We start from the raw sequence: 17,256 nt of genomic DNA, 5'->3' as shown, positions 1-17,256 counted from the left end.
GTGTCTACAGCCCTGTTTCCTTTGCCCTCTGGTGCTTGGGCGCTGCGCACGCTTGCACCTGGTTCAGCCCGCGCCTGAAACCTGCTCTGGTCTGGAGGCGGGGACACTTGCCCTGCTGATAAAAAACCCAAACACAGAAATAGACCATTTCAGGCTCAACATTAGGAAGAACTTCTGCAGTCAGGGTGTCCAGACTGTGCAGTGAGCTCCCTCCAGAGGCGGTGCAATCGCCTACCCTGGAAATCTTCAGGAGGAGACTGCACGGTCCCCTCACTGGGGTCGCCTGACCCCACTTGCCTTCCTGCCTGGCGCAGGGGGCTGGACCGGATGGTCCTGCAAGGTCCCTTCAGTCCCTAAATGTATGAATACCTGCAAAAGTTAGGATGCGGCCTTCTTAAATTTGGTTCTCCCCCCACTCCACACCATCCAGGTTGCCTCCTCTAGGCCCTTACCGGGACAGGGGGAGTTAACAGTGCAGTTACAAGTCTGTATTTCACAGAGAAACTGCCTGAGCTTACTTGGACATGTGTGGGCACCTCTAATGAAACTCCTGTAAACTTCTAGCTGACAGGTGAGGTGAAACATGGCCAGGCAGAGCTATTCGTTTCACTTGACGTCTCGGGGCGTATTCCCGATTTCACTGGACGACTCGGCGGTCGCCTGCCGCAGTTTGTCTCCTGGCTCTCGGAGGATGCACGCTCCCACTTCAGAGTTTGAAACCAGCCTTCTCCCCTCTTCAGGGCCTACTGTCCTCAATCTGTTTCCCCAAGAAAAGCTCTCCTACCCCCTTGTCCCTTTCCCTAAGGGTCCGGGGCCACAGGCCAAGCAAGCTCCCTCTTCTAGGACCAGTTGTTTTCTCCCCTGACTTCCCCAGCCCAGGACTCCCTCACCCCACACTGCTGCCTCTGCTTCTCTGGGCTCAGGAGCCTGCGATGGTCAGTCCTCTTGTTTCAAGGCAAGGACACCAGGTCACTTCTTTTCAGCCCAGTTGCTTTTATCCCTTCTCCAAACGAGTCTAATCACCCCAAATATCTACCTGAGCCAGATGGAAGAGAAGGGAGCTTTATCTTTTTCTCTCTACAAGGCTCCCGGAGCAGTGGTCTTCATCTCTTCTTTGTCTGAGACAAACTCCTCCTGGGAATCCTCCTTTTTTTCTCCTAGCGACTGTCGTATTTCAAGCAATCTGCCTCCCTGGGCACGCGGCCTGGGATAAGCAGCCTGGCACACCATCTTCTCTGGCCTTAATGGGTCACATTGGCCCCTTCGCATAATCTTTGCCCCATCCTCTCCCTGAAATTGCCCTGCTCCCTGTTGGTTGCAATGCAAATGGTTATGAGGGCTCAGAAGAGATTTATGGCATAAATAGATCGTGGAGAAAGGGGACAGCACATGTCCTTTGTATGAAAGAAAAAAGGAAGAATATAAGATTGAAACCTTTCCTTTGGGCATAAGAGTCCTGCGTGGTTGTGCCTTTCTTTTCCTTGCTTGCCCATTTCTCCTTCCCTCTTGTCCCTTGCACATCTGCCCCCCTCTTTCTGGCTCACCAGTTGCTTTTTCTGACAGTTCTCTTGCAGATAAGGCTTTTTAAATGTTGTGTGGTGCTGTGCATGTGAACTGGCCACGCTTCGTGGAGTAAAGAAACATCCCCAGGGATGGGAAATGGTATTTGTAGCTCCGGAGTGGATGAGGAAGAAGGTTGTTCTGCAGGAGCCTCAGGGGGAGCAGGCTCCTGCACCCGCTATATCGTGGGATGGAGTTGGAGGGAAAGGAGTTTTTATGGTAGACTGGAGCAGCTTCACTGACTCATCCCACCCTGCCCCATATCTCAATGCTCTTGTCGGGAACCTTTGGTTGTAACCCTGCGGGGGGGGTGTCACTTCTTCCTAGTCACTGGTCGGTACTTCATGCCCTACTTTGGTGCTTCAGACACATCAGATGTTAGGTCTGTTTTGCCCCACCCTTGAACAGCTGGCTGTCACAGATACGTCATTTAGGAAGGTGGAAAAAAACATATCCCTTCACTGATAAAGCTATGCTATGCTGGCAAGAGCCCCAGGGTAGAGGCATTTATATGGCTAAAAAAAAAAAAGCTCATCTGTTGGCACGGTTTATTTTGCATGGAGAAACAGTCAAAACAACACTGGCAGGAAAACTCGTGTGCTGGAATTAGCTGTCTCCCTACTGGGAGCCGTGTTGACTTGTAGTTCTGCCAGTCAAGGGCAGGCAAGGCCCAGACAGGGACAGGATGTAAATTAGCACCGACACAGATTTTTCCACCAGGCATCAACTGCCCTTTGCAATGGCTTCATCAAAGCACAGTATGAAATGGTGCAAGGTCAATTTGAAAATAAAAATGGCTAGTTATCAGCAGCTCCTGGCACTCCCAGAAGCTGGTGCAGACTAATATATGGCCCACCCTCCCTTTCTTACACGCTTTGATCAGCAGTGAAATAATTAGCTGCGTTGAAAATTAAGTTATCATAACTCACCATCTCAATTACCACCTCATTGGGCTAGACAGCATGGTTTACGCTATTGTTTGCAGCTTTAGCACCAGCTCACGATAGAGGCTTTCCCTGCAGCCGGGGCGTCTAGAGAAGCTTTGCTTTGTTTATGATGGGAGTTTGAAGTTGGCGGGGGTACCCCGGACCCCTCTGGTTCCAGCCCTCTCTGGGGCTGCCGCTTCACGTGCTCTGCAGCCACGGATGCTGCCCAGAGTTTCAGCAGTGGGGATGTGACATTGTTTAGGTTTTCAGGGCCAACATCAGGGGACTCGCTGAGTAAGACTCTCCATGTGCTAAGAAATGGGCACATTCTTCTCTGGCTGATGGAGAAGGGAAAAACTTCAAAGGAGCGACCTTGCCGGTGCCTGGGTTCTGGCTGCTGGCTCCGTTCTCAAGGCCAGCCTGGAAGTGTGAAGACATGAGCTCATAGCAGCCCAAAGACTCAGACTCCCCACAGTAAACGACTGCACGTGTCTTTGAGGTACAGTGCAAGGAAAAGATAAAGCACAACATTTACTGCTTTCCCCTCCCTCCATCCCTGTCCTGCCTGGATTTGCTTTACCGTGACCATTAATTAGTTACATCACAAAAAAGCCTCGATTGGTAAGGGGGAGAATATGAAGCTGTAGCAGCCAAGTGTTCATTTAGTGCAGCTGTTTTCAACCTCTTTGCCACAGTGGACCACGCTTGCAGCTCCCAAGGTGTTATGTGGGCCGCACCCACGCAATTACCTGTATATCCATTTAAAAATGTTTTGTATCCATTATCTGACAGTAATGCAAGACAGATCAATATTCTGTAATACCTCTCATTTCTACATTGTCAAATGTCTTCACTTTTTTTTTTTTTTAACAGGATGCCACATGAGCCGTAGCAATGTGCTGATTGGGCCTCATGCAGCCCGTGGGTTGAGAACCACTGATTTACCAGCAAGGAGAACTATGCAGATGACTGCTTTATGAATAGTGTTGGCTTCTCCTAATAGAAGCTGTAGGATGCTGGATAGAGGTGTGCTCATAATTCCCACCTTACGGCCCTCTGCCCTGTCACTGAATTGTGCAGTAGCACCCAAGCTCAGCAGCTGCTTAAAGCATACGCTCAGCTTGTTTGGATGGCAGCTGCCCAGTCACTTCCCTTGTGTGACAATACCCAGCTTTTGGACATTATGCAAACTTGCATAGGATGGTGTGCTGTTGTGTCAGCTGTACCACATTAAGCAAGTTCAGACAATATGAAGAGACCCCTGTCTCAGTTATGCTAGCTGTCACACCCAGAATTCAATGAAGTTGCAGTTGCAAATTGCAGTGACACCGAGCTAAATGGATACCAAATTTTAGGACCCTGTGGTAGCGTTTGCACAAGTAAGTATCATTCTTGCTAGTGTAGTAGCATCAGTGCAGTGTCACTAGCAGTACCGAGGGTACAGCCCAGCCCCTGATGTTTTAGTGAGCACATCTTTTGCTTGCAGGTGTCATTAGAGTGGCAAGTAATTTTAAGAAGAATGCAAAAGTAGGGGAAACCTGTATGGAAAAGCAGGGCTAGTTTGTTGACTCAAGCCGGCAGCAAGCCAGGTTGTTTTTTTTATCAGTTATCAGGAACCTAAAAAGCCAAGACTTCCTGAGGAAAGAGAGCCACAGGATTGGAATGGATATTCTCAGGTGAAGCTGTAAGAGCAGGTGGCCAAACGGGGAGTCCAGGCTAAGGTTTCAGGACAAAGGCATGGCCTAGGTCTAGCAAGAGGGAGGATGCCAACCATAATCCATTGTTACTGTGGTACTCCGAGAGTTGTCTTGGACCCATTTATGTGATGTATGTAAAGTCCACTGTTTTTGAGACTCCCTGAAACAGCATTTTCTGTGCGCTGAAAATACCCTATACGAGGGATGTGGCTTTAATTGGACATAGGCCCATGGGTCTGATCTGCCCGTTGTGTTTCTGGCAGCAGGCTCATTGAAATGCAAACTGTTTCCTTTCTACCCTGGCCTTGGTTGAAGGAGCTAAGTTTCATTCCTCAGGAGACTGAAATATTTGAAGGAGTTTTGACAGGTGGCTTTCCCAGGTTGCAGTTGTACTGTTGCCACCGTAAGCTAAGCTCAACAAAGCTTTGTGAATGGATGACTCGTCCCTCTGATCCTGAAGAATTGTTTTTGCAGCTGAGGCCCCGGTCAGCAATGCCTGGCTTAGGTCCACTCATATTAAAGCATCTTAAGCACATGCAAATTGCTTTGACACATTTATCAAGGAGATGATATGATGTAGTTGCCTGCAAATGAAGGGAACTAGACTCAGTGACTAAAGAGGCTCCTTCCAGTTCTGTGTCTTAGGTTTCTCTGTGTGTGTCCCACCAAAGACAATGCAAAGTGCACAGCTTAAGTGCTTTGCTGAGTCTGGATCTAGAGGACTTGTTCAGGATGACTATCACAGACTGGGAAAGGAGAACTTGGCATAAGTGATCTGCTGTGTTGGCCTGGGGAGGTTTCTGGGGATCTTATTTTGCATTTTGGCTTTCGAGGGCTCTGAGAATCGACATATTTTGTCAGACCCCACCACACAATCATAGGCCTCAAATGACTTCCCCTTTTTCAAATTTAAGGGAAGACAATGTCCTTTGAAGATGGTGTGGATTGTTTCTGTTAGCCATGTGCTACCCACTTGCCTCTGCAAAATGAATAGAAACGCTGCCAAACATCCAGGCTGACTCTCTGATATCCAGTCGATTGGTTAGTTTGGCATGGCAGAAGTATGGCAGCATGTTATAATGGTACGTCACTGGCGCCAGATCAGACTTGCTAGGCAAATACATGAGTCCTTTATTAGCAGACAGTGTCTAAGCAGCAGGGTTTATTTTTCATATTTACATTAAAAGAATAATATCTTGCTTGGGCAGTGCAAGGGGAGAGTGCAGCCACCTGTTTTGCACCCTTGGAGCACAAAAGGGGAACACTTTTGCTGGTTATTGCTCTGAACCGTGGCTTAAGCTCCATTTCCTGACACTAAATGCCACTTTGCTTGCAAACTGCTGCGCTCTTTGTGTGAGAAGACCGGAGCGTGTCTGCCCCAGAGGCTCTGTGCACAGAGATCTGCAAAGCAGGAGGACAGTAAGGATCCCAATCCCACAAGTCACTTTGGGTAGGTAGACACTGGAGCCCCATTGCCCCCCTGAGGGCAGACCTGTGTGCTCACTGAAGTGAATATGACCTGTGTGGGCAACTGGGGTCCTTTTGCAAAGAGTGAGCATCAGGATTGGGACCCGGATGGAAAAATACCATCCAAACTACCCAGTGCACCAGGTAAGAGCTTGTGCCACGAGAGATGGTATAGCCATATTGAACTGATACTCGGTAGACCCAATGGCATGCAGAAGGCTGGGAAGCAGGAGTTGTTCAGAAACCAGTAAAGGTGTCTGATGGTAGAAATATGCGGTGCTGCTTTGAGGAGTGGGAGAGCGTTGCCTGGCTGCAGCAGTTTAGAGTGGGTAGAGATGAGTTGCTGTGGTTGACTCAGGGGCCCTGCTGATCTTTGCCTGCTTCGCTGCCCTCAGTATATATACGATTCTCTCTCTCTGATCCTTACTCCGAGTCCCCTGTGCATGCCTTTGACACCTCCTTGCCTTGCTTTTTCTTCAAGGTGCTCCTCTGTGAGTCTTCCTGGCCCTTTTCCCTTCCAGAGCCATCCCCTAAGATACTTCTCTGCATACCCCAGATTGCAGCCTTGGAAATGCTGGGATCTCAGGGCCTTGTTACGCCTAACACTGTGAGCTGCACAGAAGTTGATCGGCTTAGTGCTTTGGAGCGGTGACACCTTCAATGTGAGCAGCACATCTGGGGGGAGTGAATGGGACAGGAGCTGGGTTGTGCAGATCAAGAGAGAATCCTGCTGTGGAGTGGCGTAATTTGGAGCTGCAGAATGAGCGCTTTAAGCCACGTGAAGGTGTTAATGTGTGCATGGTCCAGGCATTACAAGCTCCAGGAGCCACGCAAAATTACTCTGACAAGGCCCTGCATTTCTTTCTTCTGAAAAACCTCGCACTGAGGGTGAAAACCAAAATGTGAACACAATTTTCTTTTTCCTGGCATGTTTGGATTTCAGGTCGAGCTTGCCCTAAGTTAAACTTGTTGTTTCAGGCCTGTTCTGATACCATCAGTGTGGTCTTTCCCTACTGATGAGTGGGGAGGCTGTTTGCAATGAAGAAATGGATCTGTTCATCACTTTGAAGAGTTGTTTGGACAGAAGAGAAACTTTGAGGGTGATGTTGTTTCCCATGCATTTACAGAGTCCTCCTCCGTGTGCTTCCCAAATATCTGTAATTGAATGGAGCAATTTTGGAAGGGTGTGTACTAGAGACCAGGGCCTCCCACCCACAGATCAGGTGTGTCACGGGCAGCATAGATGCTAATTTCCCTCAGCATTATCCTGCCAATATGCTACCACTGGTAACACCTTCAGGAAGGACCACAGGTGCTAGGGGAGCTGAGTCTCTTTGCCTACGTGATCTTTAGCCCTTCAGATGAGTTAAGAGGCAGAAATCTGGTCTCTTACACTGATGGCAGCCCAAGGCCGCTCTACCCAAGTGAGTGAATTTACCCTGCGTTTACACCAGTGCAAATGAGGTCAGGATCTGGAGGAGGGCATCAGTTGTTCTTTGCCTGGTGGACTCCAGCCTGTCATTAGTGACTGGGGGGGGAATCGCCAGCTCACTCCTTGTGGACCCAAAGCACCCCCCAGGGGGGGCGTCTACACAGGACACTAACGTCGCAGCGGACTAATTCTACTGCACATTAGTGTGACTGGCCAAAACCGTGCTAATGCGCAGAATTAATCTACTGTGCATTAGCGTCACCTAAAAACCATTAATTTGCAGTAATGCGCAGGTACTAAACTTAATGTGCCATCATTACAGTGCATTAATGAACATGACATGCCCAGGCCCTAGTCATTTTAAACTATTACTGCTACTGTTACACCTCTAAAGGAGTTCAGCCTCACAGGGCAGCCTCTTCCCAATGGGAATAATGTTAGGAAATAGATTGGATGGGAATGTTTTTTTTATCTAGCTGATTTGAGCTCTTTTGAGGTGTAATACATGAGGCAGGCAGTAGTTGTGGTTATAGTGGTTTGGACATGAGCATGGAAGTCAGGATTGCTGCCTTCTCCTCCCGTCTTGGCCACTGACTTGCTCTCGAGTCACAGAGAGATCTTTAACCTCCCTCTGTTCCAGCTCTGCCGTCTGTGAGTCCTTTCTCTACCTCCCATGCTCAGTTAATTAATGTCTGTGATAAGTTTTGAAATCCTCAGGCAAAAGCTTTTAAATAATGGCTCCAGGTTGTTAATTATTAAGTGTTATGTATTTTTTATGAATTATTATTGTGCTAGGTTAGAAGCCTTAAAAGGAGCTGCAGCTCTGAAACCCTAAGGCTTTTTAATTTAATATGGATTTGAATGGGAGATTATGAATTATGGCCCATAACAGCTGCCAAGTGCTTGGCCTACAGATGGTGCTCGTTGTGTTTTCTCTTCTTTCTCCCCGCACCTCACTGTCTCCTTTGTTTTTGATTATTCCTTTATTTATTCATCTTCTCAGTTTATCTGGGTCACTCCGAATGCTCCTGCTCTCCTCAATTGGGTTGACTGACCTGCAAGCTTTGTATCATCAGCTGCACATTCTTTTCTCAAGGTCATTGATACACAACTGGAAACATCTGTCACAATACTGGTCCTAGCTGGACTCAGCTAGCCTGCGCCATCCGCTCCAAGCTGCTCGTACTCACAATAGTTAGCCTGTTCAATGTTCAAGGCAGGTCTTTGCCCACTCATGTGCCGTACCCTCTGATATGATTCTCGTTGTCCTTGTAGATTAGGCTTCTGCTGATGGGCATTGTATACATAGGCCAAAGCCCTGTAAATTGTATCCGCTTCCTTCCATACTCATCAATGTTGGTTCTTCCTGTGTCACAACATTCAAGCTATTATTCAAGCTTCTTTTTTGTGTGTGTGAATCTTGGCTTGTTAATCTTAGTTAATTCTTAACTTTCTAGTAAACAGATTATTCTTTTGAATGCCTCTCAGATCAGCTCATGCTGTCAGCCCTGTGGGAATGTATTCTCTTAGTTCTTCCTTAGTTGCTTTCTTAGCCACATGGTTATAGGAATCCTGTCCTCAGCTACAGCTAGGCAAGTGCATTTGACTCCAAGGAGACTATTAGCAAAATCGCTTTGCCCTAGCCTGACCAGCTCAGTTTTCCCTGATCATTGATGTGCTTAGAGATGGTTTCTGTGGTCCAGTTTCTGATTCCCTTATTCCTGTGAAATAGAAGTGGACTTCATGGGTAGTTCCTCTGATTTTTCACAAGACTGTTCATGTTGTAAAATGTTGTTTTGCCTGCGTAAATGTGTCACCGTGGGGCCTACACTGAGGAATGGGTCAATGAGAATAAAGTTAAACTTACAAACTTAATTTCAGTAATGTAGCTTAATGTTTGTAAGCAAGTTGACACATAAATCCTGTATTCTTGTGTGCTGTCCTCAGTGGAGATCAGTAGCATCTCATGGTCTAGTGTTAATAAGTCAGAGCTAAAGATCGCATTGCAAATCTAGGCAAAATTACCTTTCTAGTGTCATTGAGGTTGACCTTCAGTTTTAAGTGCAAAGAAGGACGTCCTATTTGGCTGTATATATAGTCAGAATTCCTATGTTTGATATGTGGCGGTTAGGGAAAATAAGCATGGCTTTTGTTTCCATTTGTTGAGTTAGAGTAACTTTCAATTTGATGAGTTCTGTATGCAAAGCAAAGGAAACATGCATAGAAAAACAGTTCCTATGTTCACCAGGGTAGGGGCTAAGTAAGCTCCTTCAGGTTTTAATTGTCTCTTGTTTTTTCTTGCAGAGGACAATGTGCTGTAATATGAAGGTTTTCACTTGTGTGGAATTCAAGGAGCTGCCCAATATTTGCTGACTCGACTACAACCTGTATTTCTTCTTTAAAGACATGGACAACATTTGGGAAGCCAAGGAGAAATTTCCTTTATGAACATATGAACTTTTCAATTCCAGGCGTCCCAGGATTGGGTCCTATGTAGTTTCTAAAGTGTGGATTGGATTCTGACAGTCCATAGCCAGGATAAAGAAGCTGTAGAAACACTTGGGAAAATCAAGTAACCTTCTCATTAAGACAATGTTATCCTGTTAACTGCAAATGTGCAAAGAACAGCAATCACTAGGCAGCAGTGTTTGGGAGACTGCTGTTTCATCCTTCAGCTGGGTGGAGGTGAAGAATGCCATCTGTTTGCAACTGGAAAAGAAAGGACAGATTATGGCACAGCTGGTCGCCCAACGATCCCAAATGAATGCTGGCTGATGTGTTATAAATCTTGAGCACCATCTGAAGAGGCAAAACGTATTTTTTTGCAGAATAGCAGAGTTGTCATGAGTGGTGCTAAATATGTGAATCACAACAGAGGGAGTTTTTAACAAGCATTGAGCAGGAACACTAATTCATATGCAAGTATTTTAAGAGGCATTTTCCTTGAAGCATGATGGACACTCTGTTCCTCAAAGCGCTGCTGCTTTTGGCTGGCTGCTTGACTGGGCTTGTCTATCACCTCTCCAATCCTTTTCTGGGAGAAAAGAGAACAGGTTATGAAAAGCCGAATTTTGTAATCATTTTGGCAGATGATATTGGATGGGGGGACCTTGGAGCCAACTGGGCTGAAACAGAGGATACTCCTCACTTGGATAATCTGGCTTCTGAAGGAATGAGGTAAGCCTTCAACCTACCTGTCTGCTTTGACGCTTCCATTTACATGGCAGATACCCAAGAGTGAAACAAAACAGAGGTTTGCACTGAGACTTCGTTACGATAACTAGCCCCATTGTACCTGGTCTGAGATCCACGCTAGAGCCGTGCTCTGGACTCTCCGTGCTCAAATTGACCTTGATGCAGAGGCCCCCGAAAGTCTTGTGCATCACTTATATCCCATGCGTATTCCTAGAAATGTAGCTTCTCTTTCTGAAAGACTTTTGGAGGGACGAGCGGGCAACAGGTGGAAGGAGATGGGGAAAGAGGGGGACAGTCTGGGGCGTGGGAGAGGTTCGTAGGAAGGTGTGAGAGGAGGAAGGCAATGGAGGTGGAGAAATGGGCAAAGAGGCTAGAAGGAAAGGGAGAATGTGGAGGCTAGAAACACCGCTGGGTGGCTCAGAAACCCCTGCTACCCTTTTCTGCTGTCTACTGGCTCGTAGGGTCCATGTACACAGAGTCCAGCTCCTGACATCTCTGCACAGGGTCCTTTCAGGTGCTCTGAAGGTGGAGTATCACTCGGCAGGACCCCGACCCACACCCCCCCACTCCCCACCACACACATACAAAGCAAAGTGGGATGGCACAGCATGGGCAGGGGGCATCTGTTGACATCAGTTTTAAGCCATGAAGTGGGGCCCTAAAGTTTGTGAGAGAAATCAGGAGCTGCACCACTTCCTGGTGTGTTCCCATGCAGAGTGAGCACAAACCTTGCACAATCCCTGGATGAAAGATGGATTGATTTGTGCAGCCAGAATGCCACATCAGGCATTTCACTGACTTCCCAACAGGAACGGAGCAGGGAAGGCACTCGCTGCTACCGCTGATATGCAGTTAAAATATTTTCATTTTGCAGACGGATCATTCTCTGGGAAACAGGTCGGGATTTAGGACCCCATTGCAGCCTTCATGTGGCCGCTTCCCACTCAGGCATTGATGAGAATTGCTGTTTGCGTCCCAAATGGTAACAGAACAGCAGCGTACAGCTTACTGGAGAGCACGGACCAGAAAATCCTCCATGGTTGCTGATCCCATTCCCTTGCGCCAGTGGGGCAGGTGGAACACCTGAGAAATAGGTTGCTTGTGACACTTTGTTTACCCAGGCCTCTTTAGAAAACCATTTTGCCATTGGGATGGGTGCGTTGCCTTGCGAGCCAGGAACCTGAACAAAACCTGGGTATCATGATTGACAACAAAATGAACACGAGCCACCAATGTGATGCCATAGCTGGGAGACCTAATCAGACACTGGCATGCATCTGCCGAGGCATCTCAAGCAAAACCAAAGATGCCATCCTCCCGCTGTACTCAGCCTTGGTGAGACTGCGTCCAGTTCTGGGCACCGCACTTCAGGAAGGATGTGGAGAAGCTCAAGAGAGTCCAAAGGAAGGCCATGATTAGAGGCCTAGAGATCAGGTCATACAAGGAGAGGCTGAAAGACTTGGGACTGTTCAGCCTGGAGAAGACTCAGGGAGGACTTGGTGGCAGTCTATAAGTATATTGGGGCCTACATCAGGGCTCGGGGGAGCGTCTATTCACCAAGGCCCCCCGGGGAAGGCAAGAAATAATGGGCACAAGCTGATTGAGGGTCACTTCAGGCTAGACATAAGAAAAAACTTCTTTACAAGTCACGTGCAGAGGGTTTGGAGCAGGCTCCCCAGAGGTGGTGCAGTTATCCACCCTGGCGATCTTCAAAAAAGTCTTGATGCCCATCTTGCTAGAGTCATCTTATCCCAGTGGTCTTTCCTGTCCAAGTGCAAAAGGGCTGGACCTGATGATCTGTAAGGTCCCTTCCAGTCCCTAACAACCATGAAACTATAAAACCTGAGGACTCCACAGCCAACTGGGCTGGAGACTGCATCACATATCAGAGCCTGCCTTCCCTGGCTGGTACCTTAGCTTTCCTAAAGGCAAGTCTCTGCTAAACCATAAAGAATCTGTCTGTTATTATACAAGAGTCCCCTGAAGCCATTCCTTTTTCATCATGATTGAGCCGCATTACTTTTACTTTTTCCAGGGAATTTGAGAAGTTTAGCAAGTGATGCCAATGGGCTGGGACTGGCTTAAGAGCCAGAGACCTCATGCGCCCTTTCTAAATCAAATTCAGACTCTCCTGGCAGACTGAGCACTTCTGCAAGAAACCAAGGGTCAAACTCTCAGCGTTTGCCTTTCTCTGCCCCTGCAGATTATCCATGCAGTTCTCTGGTAATTGCATTGAGACCTCCCCTCGAGGTCTGCCCATTTAGATTTAACGTAAGATGGGTCTTCAGTGCTTCTCTGCATCTGTGCAGGAGTCCTTGTACCTGATCCTCCCACTCTGATATTCAGCTTTACTCCTGTGTCCTATTAATGCTGGCAGAGAGGAGTCAGCCTGTGTACATGGGACTGGACTCCTGTCGTGATAATCAGGTGAATTGTGGCTGTTGTGGCCTTGCTTTCTTTTATGTTTGCAGCTGCTCTTTGTATCACAGATGTGAGGGAAAGGATGTGTGTTTCCATTCTCCTTTGAGTGTTTGCAGTTGGCACAGCAAGTATTTTTCTCTGTGTCTGGAAGTAGGAACTTGGTTGAGGATCCTTGGGTTTGGATGGCAACGATTATTAGCAGGTGGCCTCGGGAAATCTTCATCTTTGTGCTGGGCAGTGGCCCTGGAGTCCTTTGAGTTGGTGTTTTGATGGAGCCAAACATGGTCTAGAGTATGTCGGGAGAGTAGTTAGGACGTGGGTTGCAACATATTTGCTTTTCATGGTGTCCATTGAGATAGCAGGCAACCTGAGATAGTGACAGGGAACCTGGGCTTGGACAACCTAGAAATAGCTGAGAAGTAAGTATTTCCATTTTCTGTCACAAGTCGCAATGGGCAGTTACAGAGGTCGCAAGTTTGAGGCCACAGCAGAAGCGCTCACAGCGTGGCCCTGTCAGATCCCAACAAATCTGCAAATTTTGCTAAATACCCTGTCCCAAGGACACGGAAAAGGAAAGGAAGGAACTCAGCAAATATTTAGAGACAGGTTCTTGTTCAAATAATTAAAAAAAATGGATGTTATCTTTACAGATTGCAATAAATAAGAGCTGTAGAAATCCTACCACGTCTGTTTGTGTAGAACCCACAGAGAAATCTCACCTGAAAAATGATTGTGATGTTTGTTTGCTGGGGTGCACAGGGCATTATAAGAATAACCCTAAGTATTAATGTAGAGTCTGCGTTATCAAGGCTGTACCCAATCATTAAATGTTTAATATTTCACAAGCTTTTGATACAAGAATGCAGAGTTGATTCTGTCTGTTATGTTCTTCAAATTGTATGTCTTAGAGGCGAGGGGAGGAACAAAAGTGGTATTTAAGCTTGGGTTTTACAGCTTACATCACTGTCTCATGGATGGGGTCTAGGGTGGGGTGCTCATCATGAGAAATAAATTCTCTTCCATCTGCCTGCTGTGGGGTTGTTGAGCTGCGCTCAGGAAGTTTTGGCACCAGCCACAGGCAGAGATGGGATATGGGAATTTGACGGGCCACGGGTCTGATCTAGACCAGTAACGCCAACGATCCTGCACAAAATGGGTGAAAAAAACCCACTGACGTTCTTGTCATGCTTGAATGCTACAGCAACAGCATCCTAGCTGCACATTTCATAATGCTATGCCCATCTGAGCTTCTCATTTAGTCCTAAAGGTTATTTGGCATTTGACATGGGAACTGTGTCTGGCAGAGCCTGTTCACAAAATCATTTCCCAGAATTATATCTAGTAACTCAATAGACTGACCCAGCATGTGATTAAACTGGAGTGGTACAACATTGTAAGGTTAGGGCAGACTGCAGAGAGCTGGTTTAAAAAGGCCTCAGAAAGCCTGGGGTGAGATGCACATACTTTTGGACCCTGATTCAGGACAGCATTCAAGCACAGGTTTGAATTCTTGCTTATGTGCTGTTGCAAATTCGGATGCTTTCCAGGATTGGGTCCTTGGTGCAGGGATGAGAAGGGGGTGGGAGAAGGACAGCAAGGGAAGGATTGAATGGGCTGTAGGATTTTAGGAGCTGACCCAGATGTGTATTCAAAACAAGTGTGGACTCTTACGATATTGGGGGAGGAAGGAAAGAAATGGCTGCATTTAACTGGATAAAACAGGGGCTAGGGAAGCAGTGGGGTGGATTTTGCAAGCTGAGGTGCCCCAGGTCATGCTGAAAAACATAGCTGCAATTGTGCATCTGGTTTACCTGTGCCTCACCAGGAAGCACAAGCCCTTTCTGCTGGACTGAGGTGTTTCACATTTGTCACCTCCAGGCCGCGTTCCAGTAATTCACTGTGACGGGAACCAAATAGGAATCTGTTTGTGCAAAGGCTGACGCTGGGTCCAGCGGTGGGTGCCTGCCTCTCCTGCAGCACAGTTTGCTGCCAGAGTGGGGCCTTAGCCCCCACGGACATTATAGAGCACATCTCCATCAGCAAACAGCTCAGGAAGTTGTGCTCCTTTGGGACAATGCAGATCACAAAGCCCAGAATGAAGCATGTGAGAGCCAAGGACAAAGTATTCTCAGTTGAGAGGAATCTGGTGGTAGAACTAATTTGGAGAAGCGGTTAGACATGGAGTGCCTGTAGGACACACTGGCAAACCCCTCCCATTTGATAAAGCTGTTTAGCCTAATTGGAATTACATTCTCATTCCCACCCACTTCTTTTTCCCGCTTGGCCATGCTCCTTGCCCAAGACAAGGACTCTGTCCCATAGGAAAACCAGACCCATAGGGTTTCCCATAGGAAAACCACGAGCTCCGCTCAGGGCTTTGTCGGCGCCAATCTCTTCTGTGCAGAAGGTGCTTGGATGGACAGCAGCCTGTTTGAAGCAGAAGATTGATTTGTGGAGCTTTATGCACCCAGTGAGCTACCTGCAGCCCAGACGACTTGCAAGGCATGTTGCTGGCCACTGCCATGTGCAATAGGGTCATTTGTGGTTCAAATTGCGATGTAATACATGCTACCACTAGTTGTGTGTTTGTGTGTGGCCCTGGTCTCCTGTCAAACCAGCCCCAGTATGTGTGAATCTGTTACGTTTGGCCAGACAACTGCAGCCTGCCTGTCTCAAACGTTGCAGTTAAAAATCCTCAGCCATGTTGTTGCCTCCTTGTCTTCCAGGTTGGTGGATTTCCACTCAGCAGCATCCACTTGCTCCCCGTCTCGTGCCTCGCTCCTCACGGGACGGCTTGGCACTCGCAATGGCGTGACCCACAATTTTGCTGTGACTTCAGTCGGTGGCCTCCCCCTAAACGAAACCACGTTGGCTGAGGTTCTGCAGGACGCCGGATACCTCACTGCCGTGATCGGTACTCGAAGCGGCGCATTGCAAACACCTGCCTCGCCCTGTTCTGTGTCTGGGCTGTCCTGTAGACATACCATTTTCTCTGGCAAAGTAGAGGTGGGCCAGTGGCTCAGGGAAATTTCTTGGTGGTCCACGGAGCTAATTCATGGTTTAAATCTAGCCCAGGGTGGGATTGGCTGCCAGCACCATTACTGTGTAGACTGTAGTGTCTTGGAAGCAGAGACTATGATGTGTCTTTGTGGTGTTCAGTGCAACGGGGCTCCAGTCTGGATTGGGGCTGGTAGGTACTGCTGCAGTACAAATTACAAACTGGACTGTGGCTGGTTGGTACTGCTGTAACACAAATACTAAATAATCCCCACCCAATGAAGGGATTACGGTAGGAAACTCTGTTTTATCTGGCACTGGCTGACCGACTCCATGGCTGACAGTGACTGTGTGTGGGTCAGATCCTGAACTATGCTGTGAAGGCTGACACTGCCTTATGCGGGTACTTCAGGGGCAGAGTTGAGGTGGTTATTCAGTCCAGGGACTGTCTGCCCTGCACACTTCCAGTTTATTTCATTAAATTTATTAAAATACCTGTTGATGCCAGTGTTGCTCCCTGGGCATCACTTCCCAACCCAGAGGGAAATCCAGGCATTCACTAAAGAGAATGAAGACACAGATATTCTTCATTCTCCTCCCTCTCTTTTTGCAGTTCTGTAACTTTAAAACCCCTGCCTGGGTTGTACAATTTTGAGGTGCTTAGTTCAGTTTATATTTTGGCCTAATCAAATTTTTGCATTAGTGAGTCACTCAACTTCAGAAAAGCTGCTGCTTCTACAGATAATAACTTTTCATCTAAACATGAGTATACGTATGATGTCTCTGTACCTACAAGCGCTGAGTTTACACTGGCATACTGTCTGGTATTGGCATGTAGGATAAACTATGTCGGTACTTTGGGAGCTTCAGACTCTCTGTTGTAGGTGCATAGGACACCGTACCAGCTTCCAGTGGAGTTGTTCTAGTGTATCATATCAGTTATCTGTGGATAATGAGAGGGAAACATGCACTCTCATTCACATTGCAATGCAAAAAAGTCACAGGAAATTCAGTTAGTTAAATGTAGAGCTGGCCATAGCCTGACATTGATTTACAATGCCTATTCCTTGGCTTCAAGGGTCTCTTTGCATGCAGACTGATGTGGGTAAATAGCCGAGGAAGCTGATGCTAAAAGCTCCTTAATTAATCCTTAGGTCATGTTGTGCCAAATTTTGGCAGAATCTGAGAGCAGTGCATGATTTTACGCTTGGTCTACACTTAAACGTTTTGCTTGCTGGAGCCTAAAAAATACCTTGCTCCTAACCTCCCGGCAGATGCAGTCATACTAACAAAAAGTTCTTGTGCTGATACAGTTTATTCTGGGTCGGGTATAAGCTGCATCCACACTTTAAATAGGTCAAAGATCTCCCAAGGCCTAGCAGCCCATTGGGCCTTTCTGGCTAGTACATGCTGGTTTTTGTAGCCAGCAGCACACAAGGGAACGATGTGACTCTGGCCCCTTTGACTTCCTTAAGTGCCTATTTACCTCTAAACCAAGGGCAGGCAAAATCCAGGCTGCGGGCTGGATTGGGCCCGTGGCAGACTCCATTTCCCAGCAGCC

General features: G+C 47.4%; 1 protein-coding gene and 1 long non-coding RNA gene across 7 annotated transcripts in view; one reads left to right on the top strand and one right to left on the bottom strand.

Moving 5' to 3' along the window:
* LOC109314954 overlaps positions 1 to 6,873 on the bottom strand; it is a 20,259-nt gene extending 13,386 nt beyond the window's left edge. Inside the window, exons 1-2 of the long non-coding RNA XR_002102396.1 lie at positions 6,863 to 6,873; positions 6,465 to 6,467 (exon numbers count right to left, since the gene is read on the bottom strand). This is a non-coding gene — a long non-coding RNA (uncharacterized LOC109314954). The remainder of the gene's footprint in view (positions 1 to 6,464; positions 6,468 to 6,862) is intronic.
* ARSG (arylsulfatase G) overlaps positions 1 to 17,256 on the top strand; it is an 87,521-nt gene that overhangs the window by 17,456 nt on the left and 52,809 nt on the right. For 5 of the 6 annotated variants that reach the window (XM_019542353.1, XM_019542351.1, XM_019542354.1 and 2 more), the window contains exons 2-3: positions 9,387 to 10,259; positions 15,425 to 15,612. In XM_019542353.1, the coding sequence (XP_019397898.1) occupies positions 10,033 to 10,259; positions 15,425 to 15,612 (415 nt within the window). In that variant the 5' untranslated portion in view covers positions 9,387 to 10,032. Of the gene's footprint in view, positions 1 to 3,248; positions 3,513 to 9,386; positions 10,260 to 15,424; positions 15,613 to 17,256 lie in introns of those variants that run through there. The other variant, XM_019542352.1, reaches the window with a different exon arrangement.

Source organism: Crocodylus porosus, unplaced genomic scaffold (genome assembly GCF_001723895.1).
Source record: "Crocodylus porosus isolate Cpor-Errol unplaced genomic scaffold, CroPor_comp1, whole genome shotgun sequence".
Taxonomy (NCBI): domain Eukaryota; kingdom Metazoa; phylum Chordata; order Crocodylia; family Crocodylidae; genus Crocodylus; species Crocodylus porosus.
The sequence above is the reverse complement of the archived record's forward strand: the minus strand, read 5'-3'. Positions and strand labels throughout refer to the sequence as shown.